Source organism: Achroia grisella, unplaced genomic scaffold, assembly GCF_030625045.1.
Source record: "Achroia grisella isolate CSIRO2021 unplaced genomic scaffold, CSIRO_AGI_Agris_v1 utg215, whole genome shotgun sequence".
Classification (NCBI taxonomy): domain Eukaryota; kingdom Metazoa; phylum Arthropoda; class Insecta; order Lepidoptera; family Pyralidae; genus Achroia; species Achroia grisella.
Window position 1 is genome coordinate 397,748 of NW_026712713.1, and position 17,115 is coordinate 414,862.

A 17,115-nucleotide genomic window follows, 5' to 3' on the forward strand; every position below is an offset into this window, starting at 1 on the left:
ATAAATTACGTAATAATAAAATAAATTAAAAATAAGTAAGGACAAGGAACAATACAATAATATTAATTCAGAACTAGATTTTCTAGAATCAATTGCATAATATTTATAACTCAATAATTAATTGTAGAAAAGTAAAAAAGACATAACCACTAAATATTATTGTTATCAATTGGATTGTTAAAATCAAATATATTGGAATATTGTACTACTTATTGAAATAGCATATATTCCAAAATTTTTGCAAAAAACAAACAATTTCAAACCGCTACCATCATGAGAGAGTACTTATATTGGCAATATTAAATAATATACAGTTTGATTGTTCTATTTTATATGTAGGTACCACATGGGGTACTTAACGGCATTATCCATATTACTCTGGCTATATTTGAATTCAACGTCTCGAGGTCTAAACCAACTGTCGTCTCTCGCGTTATCTTTGTTTAATATTGGTGCATCCATTAGCGAAATCAATCGGAAATATACATTTTTAGGTCAACTAGAATTGAACTCAGGACTTGAATTCAACTTGCGAGTACACCACTTGTTCTTCGATTATAATATTATAAATGAATATGTAAATAATTGTGATTTATTCTTATATAGAGGCGATGAACCAATTATCTAAGCACCTATGTATACCATAGTTACTTTCAGAGAATTCTTACAGATTCCGGCGAGAGAGATTTGATCGTGGGATCTCTTATAAAAAGAGGGCCTCTGACGATCCCATATGCCATAGAATAGTAATACTATATAATCCTAATGGTACACTCTCGTGACGGCCGCTACAGAATATCGCCTCAAAACGACTGATAACTTGCTTATATAAAATAGTCTAAATTAGCCATTACCAAATCGCACCTCAGTCTTGCATGTCATTCTGGTTTCATACGGAACTTTGTGTACGGAGACTAGATTCGTAACATTGTCATTTACTGCCATTCTTATAAATAAAGTAAGTACCTTTACTCTCTTAATTACATTAATTTAAATATAACGTAATCTCAATCAGTTACTTTGGTAACTTATTACTAACATTAAACATTTACAACATTGTTTTAACTGACTTCTATTAAAATATTGATTTTAGATTTACAAGATGGACAAAAACCGTCCAAATGTCATGGCACTAGAAGTTCGTTTGTCAAAACAAGAATCATTTGGGATTCGGTATGTCTGTTGTGACTTTTTTCCGTTGTGACTTCTCATCTGAGGTTTGTCTCTGGAAAAACGCGTGAAGACTCGACATGGAGTTTTGGGCTAGTTGATTCGAAGGTGACCACTCCAAGGATATTGATTGATGTCTCCCTCCATTCGAAGTGCCTCCCGCGGTTCTCTCAGCTTCCACTTCCTCAGTCTGGCCCCATTTTTCTAGAAGATGCAACAGTAAATCCTTTGTTCTATGAGCATTATCCTCATCTCCTCTCCTGTAAGGCATCTGTCTGCTTTTTTCTGGACCATTTACTAGTTTATCAATTTGTTCTCTACGTCTGTCAAATTCCTGGAAGAAACTGTTCCGCCTCTCGGTAGGTTGGTCAGGAACATCTCTACTCATATTTGTGACTCGTTTAGACCTCGTCGATTTGGCCCACGGCATTTTGCTTGTCATTGGCTTTTCTGGCTCCCTCTCTGATAAGAATGTTGAAGTTAATTTGTGGCTGGACTTTGATGTGAATATTCTCTTTTCTTTATTGGTTGCATCACCATTAGTCATTGTTTTAATTACCGTTTTTGATTCCTTTCTAAACCCATTTAGCAGTTTTTCTTCTTTCTGTGTAACCATCTTTTCTGTGATATTTTTGTCTTGTTCTTTCGTGTTGTTATTATTGGCTAAATCTGTATTCATCGTTGAGAGCATGAACAGATGATCGGATAACTTCTTTATCTCTTCAGCTAGGTTTTTCCTAACCATCACATCTTGTTTCTTATTTAGGAAACATGTACTGTCTGAAGCCCGTCTTTCGACGGGATTATAACGTGGAGATAATAAGCTATTTTCTCTTAACGGAGGTGGTTCCAAGTCGTCTTCATCAAATATTACATCTGGGGAACTGCCAAGGGAACTTCTGGGAGAAGGCGAACAGCCCCCAATTGAGGACTTTTCACAATTTCCGTTCATTAAAGTGGTAATTTCATGTGACTCATTGTCGAATATGTATGGTGAGTTGGGATGTTCGCTCCACCGTTCTACAAAGAGGCGAAGGTTGTCCTTAGCTACGTCAAGTTCATGTTTCGGGGAGGGCTGCGGTACAGGTGGCTTGTCTTTCTTCACCGGTGGTCTTTTCATGATCCATCGGTGACGTAAACACTCCGTGGCACTCGGTCTTGACCTGCGACAAAGACCCTTGTTACTATGACCCCCAACACCTATGATGCTGTGCATTTATGGATATATCGGAAGGATAGGTGATGCGTGCATAGTTGAAAGCTTCTACTTTCTACAGTGGGTAAACATAATAATGGATAGGTTGCTATCATCTTATCAGCGGGATGTTATAATATGTCATATATAGGGTGCTACCAAATATTTTAGATTCGCTTCTATAGGGCAATAATATTAATTTTACACATTACAATAATGATGGAATTTCGTGTTACTAATGACATATTTTTTTCATTTCATTCATAAAATAAATATTACATTTCATGTAAATACAGTTGTTGCCGCTTCTTTCACAATATATTTCGGTAGGTACCATAATGACGAAATGCCTTAATACCGAAAAAGACCTATTTACGCAGTTAAGAAATTATAAGTAGTAAGATATAATTTATTTTATAAATTATTTAACGATACTGTAGTGTAATAGCTAATGAATCATATCACTACTATAGCATTATGTATGAATATTATGTCGATTAGGTATCGCTACTTTACTTAGTAGACCACTGTAGTAGTGTAGTTAGTGCTTGGAATTTAAGATACAGGTAGATATTGTACTACTGCCCTATTATTAATTATATTTTTATATTGTGATACACAGCTTATGCTCAGATGTCAACGCGAAATCTTAATCCAAACTCTATTTCACAAAAATTAACCTATGACAAATAAAAGGAAGGTGCTGTGTTGGTGTTGATATTCATTTTATTATTTGAGCTATTTCATATGAGCTTATGCTACTATAGATGTCAAAACAGGGTTCTAATACGGACTGAACAATTTCACAAAAATTAAACAAAGAAATACAAATAGAATGGGTGCCAAGTGCAGATTGAGAAGATTATTGATTGTTTATATTATTCTAATAATTAATATTATTATATGGCCTAAATGTAGGCCACCAAACATGAATTTTCTTGAAATTTTGTGTGCTTACATTTATATATGCACACATTGTCCTGCAGTTGAGAATACAGATGTGTTGGTAGCACCTTATATATGTATATAGTAGGTATATATGTATATATTACTACTTGCTATTCTACTTCTTAACTAAAAACATAAAAATGGTTAGCACCTGTTGTAAGTTACAGTAAAATATTTCGTGCAGAAAATGTAATAATTGTTAGTCACTTTTATGCATATTAATACAATGTGTTGGTGAAATTAGAACAAGTAACAAAGGGTCTTTATCGACAGGCTGAATAATACAGCTTTAAATATATATATTTTGTAAAATATGTATTTAAAAAGTTAGACATTTAATAGCTTCTTTGACTTTTGCAGAAGTTAAATTTCATTCGGATAATAAATAACATAACACGAATGTATATAAAGGTGGCTTTCAGGAAATAGGATATTTTAATAATATAACAAATTATATTAAAAATAATAACAAATATACTACTCCGTTTAATAAATCGCTTATAGGGAAATGACTTATTAAATTAAACAGACTCGCTAATAAATAATAGGCATAAGATGGGTTTATGAATCAAAGGTCTTAGGCAGTCCGATTGCCACTGTCTACCCCTAAATACAGTGTGAATATAGACAGTAAACAAATTAACTTACTCTTTATCTTTCACAAGGAGTTTGCTTATGAAATCCTTAGCCTCGTCCGAGATTTCATTGAAAGCTTCATCGTCGAAGTCATATTTTGCTACAGTTACGTTTGCCATGGTCTCTATGTCTGTCTCGCCCATGAATGGTGACAATCCTGATAGACTGAAGAAAAATATACAGAAATGATTATTAAAACATTCAATTATATGTATGTACTGTATTTAGGTAAATATCAATTTAAAGAATAGCAGATTTAATTTGGACATTCCCGTCATTTTGCATTACATACTCTACTTCCATAAAATGCACAGAGTACATTATAAACATTCCGTACAAACGTTATAGTACAGATAACATAAATATATTAATTATACTAAAGACTATATTATATAAGTACTACAATATATTTATATAAATGGAATGGCAAACAAGAGGATGGTGGTAAGTGGTAACCATCTCCTATATACATACGAGTACATGAATAGCACGAATAGAATAGAATATAAAATCATTTATTGAAATAAACTTAATTCAAGCACTTTTGAATAGTCATAACAATGTTTTTTTTAAAACTACTGCTCATTCGGAAAGCTATCAAGTTACAACGAGATACAGATAACAAGTTATGTGTGATGCCTGTGATGGTCGGTCATAGGACTAAGATGTCATGCCTCTTGGGCTGTAATTTCACTGCCCTATCTACCTTCTACGCGCACGCTTATAATTTATATAATTTGCATTGCATTGCATCGCTTTCCTGATTCATTCAAAGTCTATCTTGGTATACTCACTTTAATTCTTTATTCAAATAAACATAAATTAATTAAAACATAATTTAAATTTTGGAAGTTTGGAGGAGACATAAGAGTCATGGTCATACTTATTTTTTAAATTACCTTGAAATCGAAAAGTTTTCTCATCACAAAATGGTCATACGTTATATTATATATAAGTATATATATATATATAAATCCACTCCATGGGATCAAAGATCTTTAGAATGAATCATTTCACAAGTATGTCATTCTAAAGCTTTTCCATTTCTATATTATTACATATTGTTACATATAAATATACTTACAGCACATAACATATTACTCCAACGGACCACATGTCTGTACCGTAACCGATCTGGTCAAAGTTAACAACCTCGGGGGCAACGAATTCCGGGGTGCCAAACAATACTTGTAGTTTCTTCTCTGGGTCGTAGAACCGCGCCAAACCGAAGTCTATAATCTTTATGCGGTTGCCTGTCTTTGTCAGACATAGAATGTTTTCAGGCTGTAAGAAAAAGAAAGTTAAATTATTTTATTGAGGTCCGAACTACTTACTTCAAAATTTAAAAAATGGAGCAGATAGGAGTGGATGTCCAATCTCAATTTACTCGAATCCTAATCGATTGGTGTTTTCCTTTCATGTGTCCGAGGAAAAACAAAGTGCAAACAAATCCGCCTAAACAAACGAACGTTTTTATTTAATTTTTTTTATGCGAACTAGCTAGCTCTCCTAATAATAAGTGTTAAACAAAAATTTTATAAAATAGATTGCGTTCCCTCAAATACCCGTCATACATATTCCTAAGGTGTTATATCAACTGAAATTACACAGCAGAAATTACAACATATCCTTAACTTGCTTTGTAAGCATTTACGATAAAAATAGCTAAGAATTTGTTCAAATTAGGAAGGGTTCCCATGCACTCTAATTTGCAAAAATTCTTCCTTTTGTTCTATGATTAAACACGGAACACATAAGTAATCTCCATAAATTACAAATGTTTTAGTGATTCTTTTTACAAACTAATTTCGAGTTAGTAACATGTTAATTTTATCATGATTGAATTTTTTTTTGTGAAACTATCTTAAAATACGAGTCTAATCTGTTATATAAATTTATAGGAGAAATGTCTCAAATTTAAAATATATCTGTGATGTAACCGTAGAAGTGGAAATAAAAAAAAAGAAATGTTTTCGACGATTGCAAAGTTGACAGAAATAAAGAAGTGCAAATAAACAATCGAGACTGTGGTCCGACAGACAATCATAAAACTCCCGCGCATGCTTTTCCGCCATTTTGATTTATCACTTGGACTCGAACCAAAATATCTACAGACACCCGGGTCGACTGAAATGTTGTTTGTTATTACAGTGCCGATTACAACAATAGATTGCTACTAATGTGTATTAGATCAAAAAATGACGAACTAACCGTCAACTAAGGTTCGTTCGTTAAACTTGGGATCTATCTTTTACTTGTTTATCTTTACCGACCTCGCTGGTCTGGTTTAAGCACACCATCTTGTTTCCGATGGGATGGGGTTTGATTCCTTGTTCAGTACAAACATTTGTAGTCATGAATATGATTGTTTGTATTAACCCGTGTGTTCTCTGTGTACATTGTTATAAAAAATATATTTAAAATTTCTAACAGTTGTCTAGTACCTATAGTACAGGCCCTGTTTAGATGACGCTGTTTCAATTGTCCAGGGTTATTATAATTATTATCTACTAATGTAAAACCATAAATAACTAAGTATAGGCGCCGGTTACTACTTTCCATCAGGTAGACGCGTCGTCAGCTTATTAGCAATTCTATGCGTATTATAAATAAATCTAATTTCCCATTAGCAATTGCATAACAAATTATATATACAGTAGGTATTATCATTCACTTAAAGCAAGACTAATGCATTGACATCAAGAACAGTACAGCCAGGTATCACAATTCATCTTACTGGCAGCTATCATTGGCTAGTGTGAGACCACAAATATTTTTAGCTTCTCTACCCACACAGGCTTTATAACCATCCTAGTAGTACTACTAGTAGTATGAAACATGGACAACTCTTTCCCATACTATACGGCTATATCTGTTAATAATTGACCATTATATTACCATTCGGAGTTCAAACATCGCTATATGGAACCAAATGTTTGAAGGGACTAAAGAAAAATTCTTGAAACTTACCTTCATGTCGAGATGTAAAATATTTTGTCTGTGAACGAATTCGATGCCTTCACATATTTGCCGCATGAAGACCGTACACGCTCGTTCCGTTAGCACAAAGTCTTCATCAATCACTCTCTCGAATAGCTCTCCACCGGTAATCCTGAAAGAAAGAAATGTAGACTTTATAGAGATTGAGATCGGATAGAAAGTGTAATTTGTTAGGTGATCAATAACGATTTGTGGCGTTATAACTTTAGCATCTATTAATTTTGTTTTAATTACTTAATCTCGAATGTTATATTTAGAATTAAACATCTTAATTTTGATAGAGTGGCAAGAGTTAAGTTTTGTTCCTAATTGCCGAAGACATAAGAAACTTATTGTCAATTGTCATAAGAATGTACATACTTTTAAAAATGAAATGTAGTAGTGGTCGAAGCTTTTCAAAGAGATTGTTTAATAATCATGAGAAATAAGAAATGAGAAAGATATTCGGAATCATTGTCCCTAAAGGGATAAAAAGATGAAATTTTGTACTGTACTTTGTCATTCACCTTCGGTTTAATTAGAACAATATACCGTCACGAAATAATAAGCTCTAAAGCTCGATGGAATCTCTGGTAAAAAATATTCTGACTTATAAAACTGAAAACAAATTTTATAACTCACAATTATACAAAAAGGTCCTCTGAATACAAGGAAATATATATTAAATATGATTGTTTGTAGAATAATTTAAGTAATATGTTTGAGAACTATAATTATCAATCAGATACGCTATTATCATGTTCACCATCTATATCTATATAAAACACAATGAACAAATAGTCAAATATATAAATCTATACAAATTAATTGAAATTAATGTCAATTTAAATAAACAATAAGAACTAAACCCGCCTACTGTGTATAAATTAAACAAATATTAATATATGTTATATTGATATTTGTTTGGTTGTACATTAAAATGCTTTTTACCGAGTCAGTCAAATCTTACTGATGTGAATATGTTGAGTTAACGGTAAACTGGAAGTCAACTGTACAGACTGGATGCTTGCTGATGACTCATAATTAGGGTTGCCACCTTATTTAAAGAATAAATAATATTTTTTTTTATAGGGTACTTTTACGCAGTACTTAAATAATACATATTACGCCGATCTAAATGATTTGGGACAAGGAAAGGCAGATGATAAAATGGTATCAATGGAAAATTAGGAAAGACGTACACATTTATTTTCATTGCCTTAATTTTAATAATATTATAAACGCGAAAGTTTGTAAGCGTGGACGTTTATTATTCTTTCACGCAAAAACGGATTTGGACAATACTACAGTGTTGCTTATGCATCAGTATAACATATATGCTATATTTTATATTGAAATATATATGTTGAAATTTAACGCGGGTACAGTTAGTATTTTTATAATTTTACTTTCCATGACATTTATTTTTTAACTTTTTGTATGTGTAAGTGTGATAAACAACAGATCAAAGTTGTTTATTTCATTCTGAAATTCTCCACGATGTGCACGGGATGTATTCCGACTTCCAGTTAAAATTATAAAAAATACCTTACAATTGCATTACATTGCTAATGCAAAGCAATAAATTATAATTAGATTGCTACATTATCTTATTATATATATATATATATATATATATATATATAAACTTCCTCTTGAATCACTCTATCTATTAAAAAAAACGCTTCAAAATCCGTTGCGTAATTTTAAAGATTAAGCATACATAGGGACAGACAGCGACAGCGACTTTATTTTATACTATGTAATGATATGATTTTTTTTTTTGTATAATATATTCAATATATCCGAGAATAGAATGTAAACTAATTTTCATACACCTAAGTGATAAAGATACCCCAATATTTTATTTTTTGTTTTATTAAAAAAAAATCATGTTAAATTTTGTATGATTCGGCATTAAAAAATGCATACAACTCTAAATTTTCACCGTTCTATCTTAAACTCTTATTCTCAAATAGCGACAATAATTTATATGAAAGAATATCGTTTTCCAGCTAGTTGATCAGTTAGTTTTTCTATGATATATGATATAATTGCCAAAAAAAGGATCAAGATAATATATACTGTATGTTCGTTTGTTTGCTCCCTGGGCAAAAATCACGCTGAGCTACGGTCTGTTTAGACTACTGCAACACACAATTCAGTAACATACTTATACTATGACACTTGTCCGTTTGTTTGGTTTTTACTGTTACTGTTTTTTGTATTTGTTTTTTATTGTTAAGAATACAAATAAAGTAATTATATATCTATCTATCTATATTATGCGTGTGAGAACCCTACTCATAATGGTGGAAATGTGAACTTAATAGCTCAAAGTCGGAAGCCTGACCGACTAATGTTATAATGTTGTACACCTACGTATACGCTAATGTGAAAGCATGATACACTTTCAATGCAGATTTTATACTATACCTAGGTTTCTAATATGATAAAAGTGGGGGGATTGTCCCCATTACTATTAATCGTGTTTTTTTTTAATGATGATAATGGAATGGTGCACCTGACTACGCTAACGGTTTACGCTGGCGGGGCCTACCAGTGAAGGATAATAGGATGAACATGAGGTCATGTCAGTTAGCACATTGTGGCAAATACGTGTATCATGTTGGTTTCCTGGGTGAATCGCGTGGGGGTCAACCTGATATGGTATATTGCAAGCAATGGGGTTAGTAGTCCACATTATTAACAATCCGCTTCCCCCTAAGTATCCTGGTTTTTTTATTGGATGATAATGGAATGATGCAAGTACCACCATCATATACACGAAGAACATAATAATATAACAAATTATTTTTAGCCGAAACTTCATACTCATAATCGATATTTGCATAAATTGATCGGGATTAAAAGTGTGCTTACCTATCTTTTTTGTATATTATAAGTATATAAGAAAATACCTTGTTACAATATATTTATAACTAATATTACAAATTCTTCAGTGAATTTATAGTTAATTAGGATAAATAAAATAATAGCATCAGTTTCTTTTAATACAAGTCAACCGAAGAAAGCGCCAGCTGGAGCAAGAAGAAGAGTATATAAGAATGTAAAATCTTATTCACAAATACGTCACTCAGATGAAAATGATAAGAAATACCTATAGGCATTTCTTATCATTTTACTTGAACAATAGCCACGAAATTAGACTAAAGAATCAGACTTCCGCTTTATATTTCTGTCCCATGAACGATTCCGCGGCCAAAAACTAGTGGTATATAATTCCAATAGGTTTCAACAATGTAAAAAAATAATAATCGAAAACTATGCCAAACCTTCGCTGAAACTGACGCGGTGGCACTGAAATAGACTGATAAACACCAAGGTCGACTTCAGACAACCTCGCACTTTCTTTTAGGCCAGAATAATTTTGGCGGAAATCCATCTTCGAGCTACATTGACATGTTTAATTGGCAATGTTTTATGTTTTCAGTTTAATGTGCTAATTGAACGAAATGTGTAAATTGATTTTTAGAAGTTTGTATACTATAGCTATATAAATAAGCTTTATTTTATGTTAATTATGACTTTAGAAAGTGATAATTTATAGTATTTTTTAATATTCAAGCAGGTATCATTTTGTTTAGAAATTATCAGTTTATACGTTTGTACGTAAATGTGAAAAGGATTTAACGAATTAAATCCTTTTCACCACAATACAAAGAACTTGTTGAGCAGAATATCTCATAAGCATACATATTATAATTTTAACAATAATAGCATTAAAATTAAGAGCTATAATAAAATTAAAATTCATGGCCTTTCATTCAACGAATTTGGGAGATAGTAACAATTTTATTTTTAAAGTAAACATGTAATAATATAGTATGTGTTAATACTGATGTATTAATTAGTATTAGGTATTCCCTCCGAAGATGTGGAGTAAACACCCGTTAATTTCAACACATGTTCACGCCTGATTGATGATTGAATTGTGTTTACCGAAATATTGATTTTTTTTTAAATGATTGCTAATTATACCACCTTATTTAAGTAGTTTATACAATCGATCGCGGTATCAGAACTAAATTAAAAATAATTTATTTCTGTATAGAAATACCGTATTTACTAATAATTCTCCTTTTAATAGATTGTAGTTCGTAGTTTTGTTAGCGATTGCGTATAAATATTTGTCTGATTTATAATCTGTTTTAAACGTATAGTTTATCGTAGTATCTATAAAGCGTAAATTATAACCTTTTTAAAAAAAAATTAAGATATAGCTTAGAATGCTGGTATTACAAAAATTATATAGTTCTTTTCATCCATGCTACTATTCACTTTATAATTATGTATAAGACTGTAATGTGTATTCTTGTTTCTCTCTATCAATGAGAAAGACCAGAAAAACAATGAAAAACTCTGCGATTTTAGGAATGTATATACAGTTCTGTTTACTTTCTGTTTATTTCTTTTAAACTTTTCGCGCGCAAACGGAATATGTTTCGCTTCAAATTTTAAATTTAGAAAAAGTTGAATGGAGCTGCCGTGTAAACAGCTGATTTTTCCCGCCGTTTTTTCCCGATGACGTCACAACGATTTGTTAAGGTTTATTGCTACACGTTATTTATATTTTGTTAAGAGCACTTTTGTTTGACGCAAACTTTTTGTGAGACGGATGTAGTACGAAATTAATCTGCCGGGATTTAAATATTCTTTACTTTGAAATTCTGCAGATCTTCTAATTATATTTAAATGTAGATTCCTATTTTATATTAGTGTGTGCATATTTTTTTTATTCAACTGGAATAGCGAGCAGTCGTCGGCAATATGCATGAACAGCAATCACGGAGATCATATATCTGCATCATGTGTTGTGTTACAACTCACTTGTTACCAATCCGAAGTACTAATATGTTAAGTCTCCATAGCCTATTTTTTTATGGGTAATAATACAATGGTGCACTCGTCTCTGCTAAACTCCATACCCAATTTCAGAACATTTGACAACCTCCCAACGAAACCAATTACAAAGTAATTCTTCTTAAAACTGCATAGACAGAGTATATCTCAATTTGTCTATAGAATTTACATTAATAATCTACAATTTTTTTATTGTTCTAGACTTTAGAGATCATAGTTTCTGTGAACATCTGGTTCTTTTATAGAACGTTGTATGTAAGTATGCAATATTATATTATCTGTGATATAAGTAACTGGCGTAATTTTGTTGTGTGTTGTTTAGTTGCACATTTAATAAATAATTTTGGTATGTCTTTTGAATCAAATAGTGTATGAAATGAACGAACAATATAATAAAACAGTCTTCATATTTAATCATGTGTTTTATTTTTTTATTATATCCTAGATAGTAATGATGTATTAGTGTTCTAATATTACGATCATGTATAACGTCTTATCTATCACTTTCGTATAGACGTTAATTGTTTTAGCTTTCAAACGCATTATAAATGTCAACAAATATTAATTATGCTATAAAATTTATCATTAATCATGGAGATAAGATGTCTTATTCACGGTCTAAAAGCGTTTTCACTAGCATTGTTTGCGATCGTTGATAGCCTATTAAATCATTTTGGTGAAATTTATAAGTTTTATAAACATACAGTGATGAATTCTGATTTTTGCGCTCATTTATAATATTTTTTAATCTAAAATAATGACACCTACTTTTATAATAATTTGTATGTACAATGCATACTTATTATGAGAATTGAACCAAATTTCATGTATATGTTGTACAGGTATATGCCTCCATTGCTTCTGAAAAAAAGTTGCTCAGTCTCGCTAAACATTGTTTTTTTGAGGAAGGTTTGTAAATCCGGTAAAAATTAAAAGGCAAAAAGGTCAAACAATACATTAAAAATTGAATCTTTTTAAACAATTGCTTGCAAATATCAAAAAATAAATTGTAGTTCTAACCACTTGATTTTTTTTAATAAATATTTTATTTTATTTTTTATTTGTCTGAGGCCAGAAGAAAAAAATTCAAACGGAGCACAGACAAATTGTTGTTAATGTTTAGTCTATTTCTTAAAGCTATATGAATTATAAATATTGTGTATGTATATTTATGGTTTGTTTTTTGTTGTTTTTGTACTCTATCGGATCAAATATATCCTGAATGTTATATGTTTAAGATTTATATAATTGGGTATAAGGTGTCACTGGTAGATTTGTTCCAAAGTATGCAAAGAAGTAGTATTTTATTTATAGATAGTATCGTTTTTTCAGAATTGTGTTCGGTAGGAAAGACCAAAGGTCTTATTTCATTCATTATACAGCTATTGTCTTCGGTGACAAATTCCTGACTGGAATGTATATTTACTATATATACGACCTTATTAACATCAGAAAATAAGTATATGTAAACAAATAAAGTATGAAAATATATAGACCTATGCATCAATCACAAAGTTTTATCTATGTGATTGATGAATATCTATACATATCTAAGTATAGCGAACTGCTATACATCTATGATAGATAGAGAAGCGATGGACAGATGATCTATCCATCGCATATACCGGATATTCCAAATCCGGAGTGACCGTAATGTTTTGTACATAAATACATCACAACTGATCCCTATGTTTACACGACGCAACGTATAACCCAGTATTAACATGCGTCAAAGTCAAGTGCTCCCGTAAATGGCATCGGCACGGTATAGACGTGTTTATAAAAGCAACAGTGGCGTCAAGAGGCGTCAGATATTACGGCGCATAGTTGGCGCGTCGCCATTTTACGACGCCATCTTCGTTCGATGAAGGTTTCCTTTATAATTTTTAACCGACAGCCAAAAAGATGTTGCCATTATCAATGCATTTTTCAATGAAATGGTTAAAAAAAATAATAATTGGAAGTAGTGCTTTGATTAATATTAATTCGCAAAATTTAATTAATATTTACGACTATTCTTGTATTCGAATTGATTTTTTTTGTAGAAGTATTACAAAATTTAAAATCAAATCTATAATTTTGTTAGTCGTAAGTTTCACACAAATGAAAATATTATTTTGTATAATTTGTGTGAAATTTTCAGTTTATTTTATTAATTTATTTCTACACGTGCCTATCATTAGCCTACCATCAATTTACATGAAATAATACAAATTAATATCTGATTACTAAACAATCTCTTGAAGACAATCTTTGGATAGAGCTTGACTAGACTTGACATGAGCTGAGTTACTTGGCACATGAATACTGCCATTGAATGGCTTTCGATTTAATATACCTACTGATGATGACAAATCCTATATTTATTAAGTACTAGCTGTGCCCGCGACTACGCGTGGCTCACGCAACGGAAGCCCTCAAATATGAATAATTTTCCCCGTTTTTTCAACATTTTTCACAGATGCTTCGCTTCTATTGGTTGTAACGTAATATTATATAGCTTTAAACCTTCCTCGACAAATGGACTATCCAACAAAAAAGATTTTTTTAATTTGATCCAGTAGTTCCTGAGATTAAAGCGTTCAAACAAACAAACAAACTCTTCAGCTTTATAATATTATATATATAAGTATAGATTATTTTAGGCACTTTACACAAAACCATTACAACTATAGATTTATAAATATCGCAATATTTATATTCTGTGATGTAGCTTGTTGTTTCCAAAGTCCTGGCAAAATATTTTAAAATAAAAATGTGAATATCTAATGATGTTTGTAGTGCTGCCAAACAGACGTCTCCGACATGAGGAAATGATATCAGTCGAAAGAGGTGTGGTTCTGAGGCGTGTCTAATTCGATAAATATAGTTACTTTATTTTAAAAGTTAGATGTCACAGAAGTATAAAATTTTCTTTCCGTGATATGCGGAACTCCCATTCAATCGATTCCCGTTTCAACGAGGATCAAAATTTCAGTGGCTTGAGCTAAAATTCGAACCGGAATAAAGCCGCGTCCGTCAGGCATTGGCCTTCAGTTGCTCCATAGGAACATCTGCGGATTTGGAATGCACGCTGCAATCGCCTCCTCTTTGAACCGATGAAGCTGTAAAGGCCAGCTACTATCATGTACAGCATTATAATAGATAGAAAAAGTAAACCTACTGTCTATAACCTCATAATATTTAGACTGTGTATCTAATTAGACGAAAATTTCTAATGGTTTTAAGTCTAACAATAGACAAGTGTAAAAATTTCGCACACATGATGATATCATCGGGTACGTAGGTTAGTGTAGTCTGAAGGACGATTATTTTGGTGTTATTTGAGTTACGATCTATTTGTTCTTACTTAATTGTCTTAACTATTAATTGGACTATTACTAGATATGACCAGACTATTGGAGTCTTGTGATTCTAACTTAATATAGACCTTGAAGCTCGGAATTGTGTAATTACACAACACATATCCAATTTGATGAATCCAAAATTTTGTATAGTTATTAATAATATTTTAATACTAATAAATTTATACCACACTGTTAGTGCATACTTTAAAATACCAATGAATCCGGAAGAATCAGGGATTGTTTCTTTTTGAGGTATTATAAATAATGCTAATAGAAATGGTAGCAGTATTCATTATAATCGGTGAATTATATTATTGACTCTGTATATTCCACCTACGTTAAAAGTCGTGAGCATATTAACAAACACGTGATTGTAACAAATGGAGTCTCATAATCCGTAAGGCGATGCGTCTGCTGACTCAAAACATTGTTGGTGACCGCATAACCCGAGAATCACCTGATTTTGTTTATTTTGCAAAATTTATACGTGTATATTATTACTTTCCAGTCACACATACCTAATTCAACGGATATTTTATGATTCAGCGTTATCCGACAACTGGCTTTCACCGTTTCGATAGTTTATTGATCTGTTCCAATTTTACATTTGTTTTTTTGTCTGTTAAGATTCAGAAACACAATCCGTTTCTTCGTAATGTTACATTTTATACGACTGACATAAATATTAAATGAAAAAAGACTATTACGTCTTGATATAGATAAGATAGACTAAAATATTACTTAACGAAGTTAGACTATGGAATCTATAGAACGTGAACCGTACTAATTAATAATTAAAATCACCGTAACGAACGTAACTTATTATATAAAATTATGCCATATATAATCAAGGGTGTTATTAATAAATTTAATGAACCGCCTAAATCTAAGTCTAAACCTCTGACGTCATAGTAAAAGTGAAACTTAAATAATTAATTGTTGAGAAGGCGTACCCACACTGCACACCTGTCCACGCGTCGCGACGTCGTGCGTCGATCCGTCAACAGGCGACCTAATTATAATTATCTTCGCGGATTCTTCATTATGCCTATTTATAATAAACTTTGTACATACTCGTCCACTTTACATTTACTCTGTTTTAACTATTGCTGCGGTCAAGCAGCTTTGTAAGATATCTTTCGTATGTACGTTGAGATAACGCAGGGAAATTTCATGGTAAGGAAGCATTGTATTTTATGTAATATACTAGCTTACTCGCGCAACTACCTCTGCGTCACACTGACTTGATATTTTCGACCAAGTTACATAGTATCTTTGAAATTGTAGCCTTTGTATTATTCTGATGTCTGATGAGCTATATTACTGTATTTTTTTTCAAAATCCAATCATTAGTTTTTCCGAGAAAGAGTAAAAATCATCCATCCATTCATCTATCCGTCCATACTAACAAACTTGCCTATATAATATTAGTAAGATTATACGTGCAGTACAATTAAGTAGGGTAATGTATAAGTAACAGATAAATAATTTTGCATAACATTTGTATCTACTATTATACTAAAATTATATTACTAATGTCTACAGATAGCATCGAATCACTTGCTTGCCAACGATAGGGAATTGAACCCCACACCTTGGAACTAACTTGTAATATACGTTTTCGGCGTAGATTTCTCGCACAAACTTTATTGGAAGTTGATTCTCTACCAAGCTTTTCCTAAAAATTATATGATCTTCAAAAAGATTTCTTCTGATTTGGTAATGCGTCACAGTTCTAGTGTTTAATGCTTTTTTACGTGTGAATCCTGACTAACCACAACCTGGGGGAGGGCAGGAATCGTGATTACCGGAGTCACGAGATCGCGTTAGCATTCTGTCTCCAGTGACAGTCGACAGTGTCGGAGGCTCTGTTTACCATTAAGCGGGGTTCGTCGGTCGTTACATAAAAACATTTTGTATATAAAATAAGTATTTCTATAAAATATCTTTCATCTG

The 17,115-nt window shown here is 31.8% G+C and overlaps 1 protein-coding gene across 1 annotated transcript in view; it reads right to left on the minus strand.

Annotated features, from left to right (window-relative positions):
• Nucleotides 1–408: 408 nt before the first annotated feature.
• The window catches only part of LOC131842231 (myosin light chain kinase, smooth muscle-like), a 40,529-nt gene continuing 23,822 nt past the window's right edge, over nucleotides 409–17,115 (minus strand). The window contains exons 5-8 of the mRNA XM_059190766.1: nucleotides 6,920–7,061; nucleotides 5,034–5,233; nucleotides 3,962–4,114; nucleotides 409–2,333 (exon numbers count right to left, since the gene is read on the minus strand). Of these exons, the coding sequence (XP_059046749.1) occupies nucleotides 1,160–2,333; nucleotides 3,962–4,114; nucleotides 5,034–5,233; nucleotides 6,920–7,061 (1,669 nt within the window). The 3' untranslated portion in view covers nucleotides 409–1,159. The remainder of the gene's footprint in view (nucleotides 2,334–3,961; nucleotides 4,115–5,033; nucleotides 5,234–6,919; nucleotides 7,062–17,115) is intronic.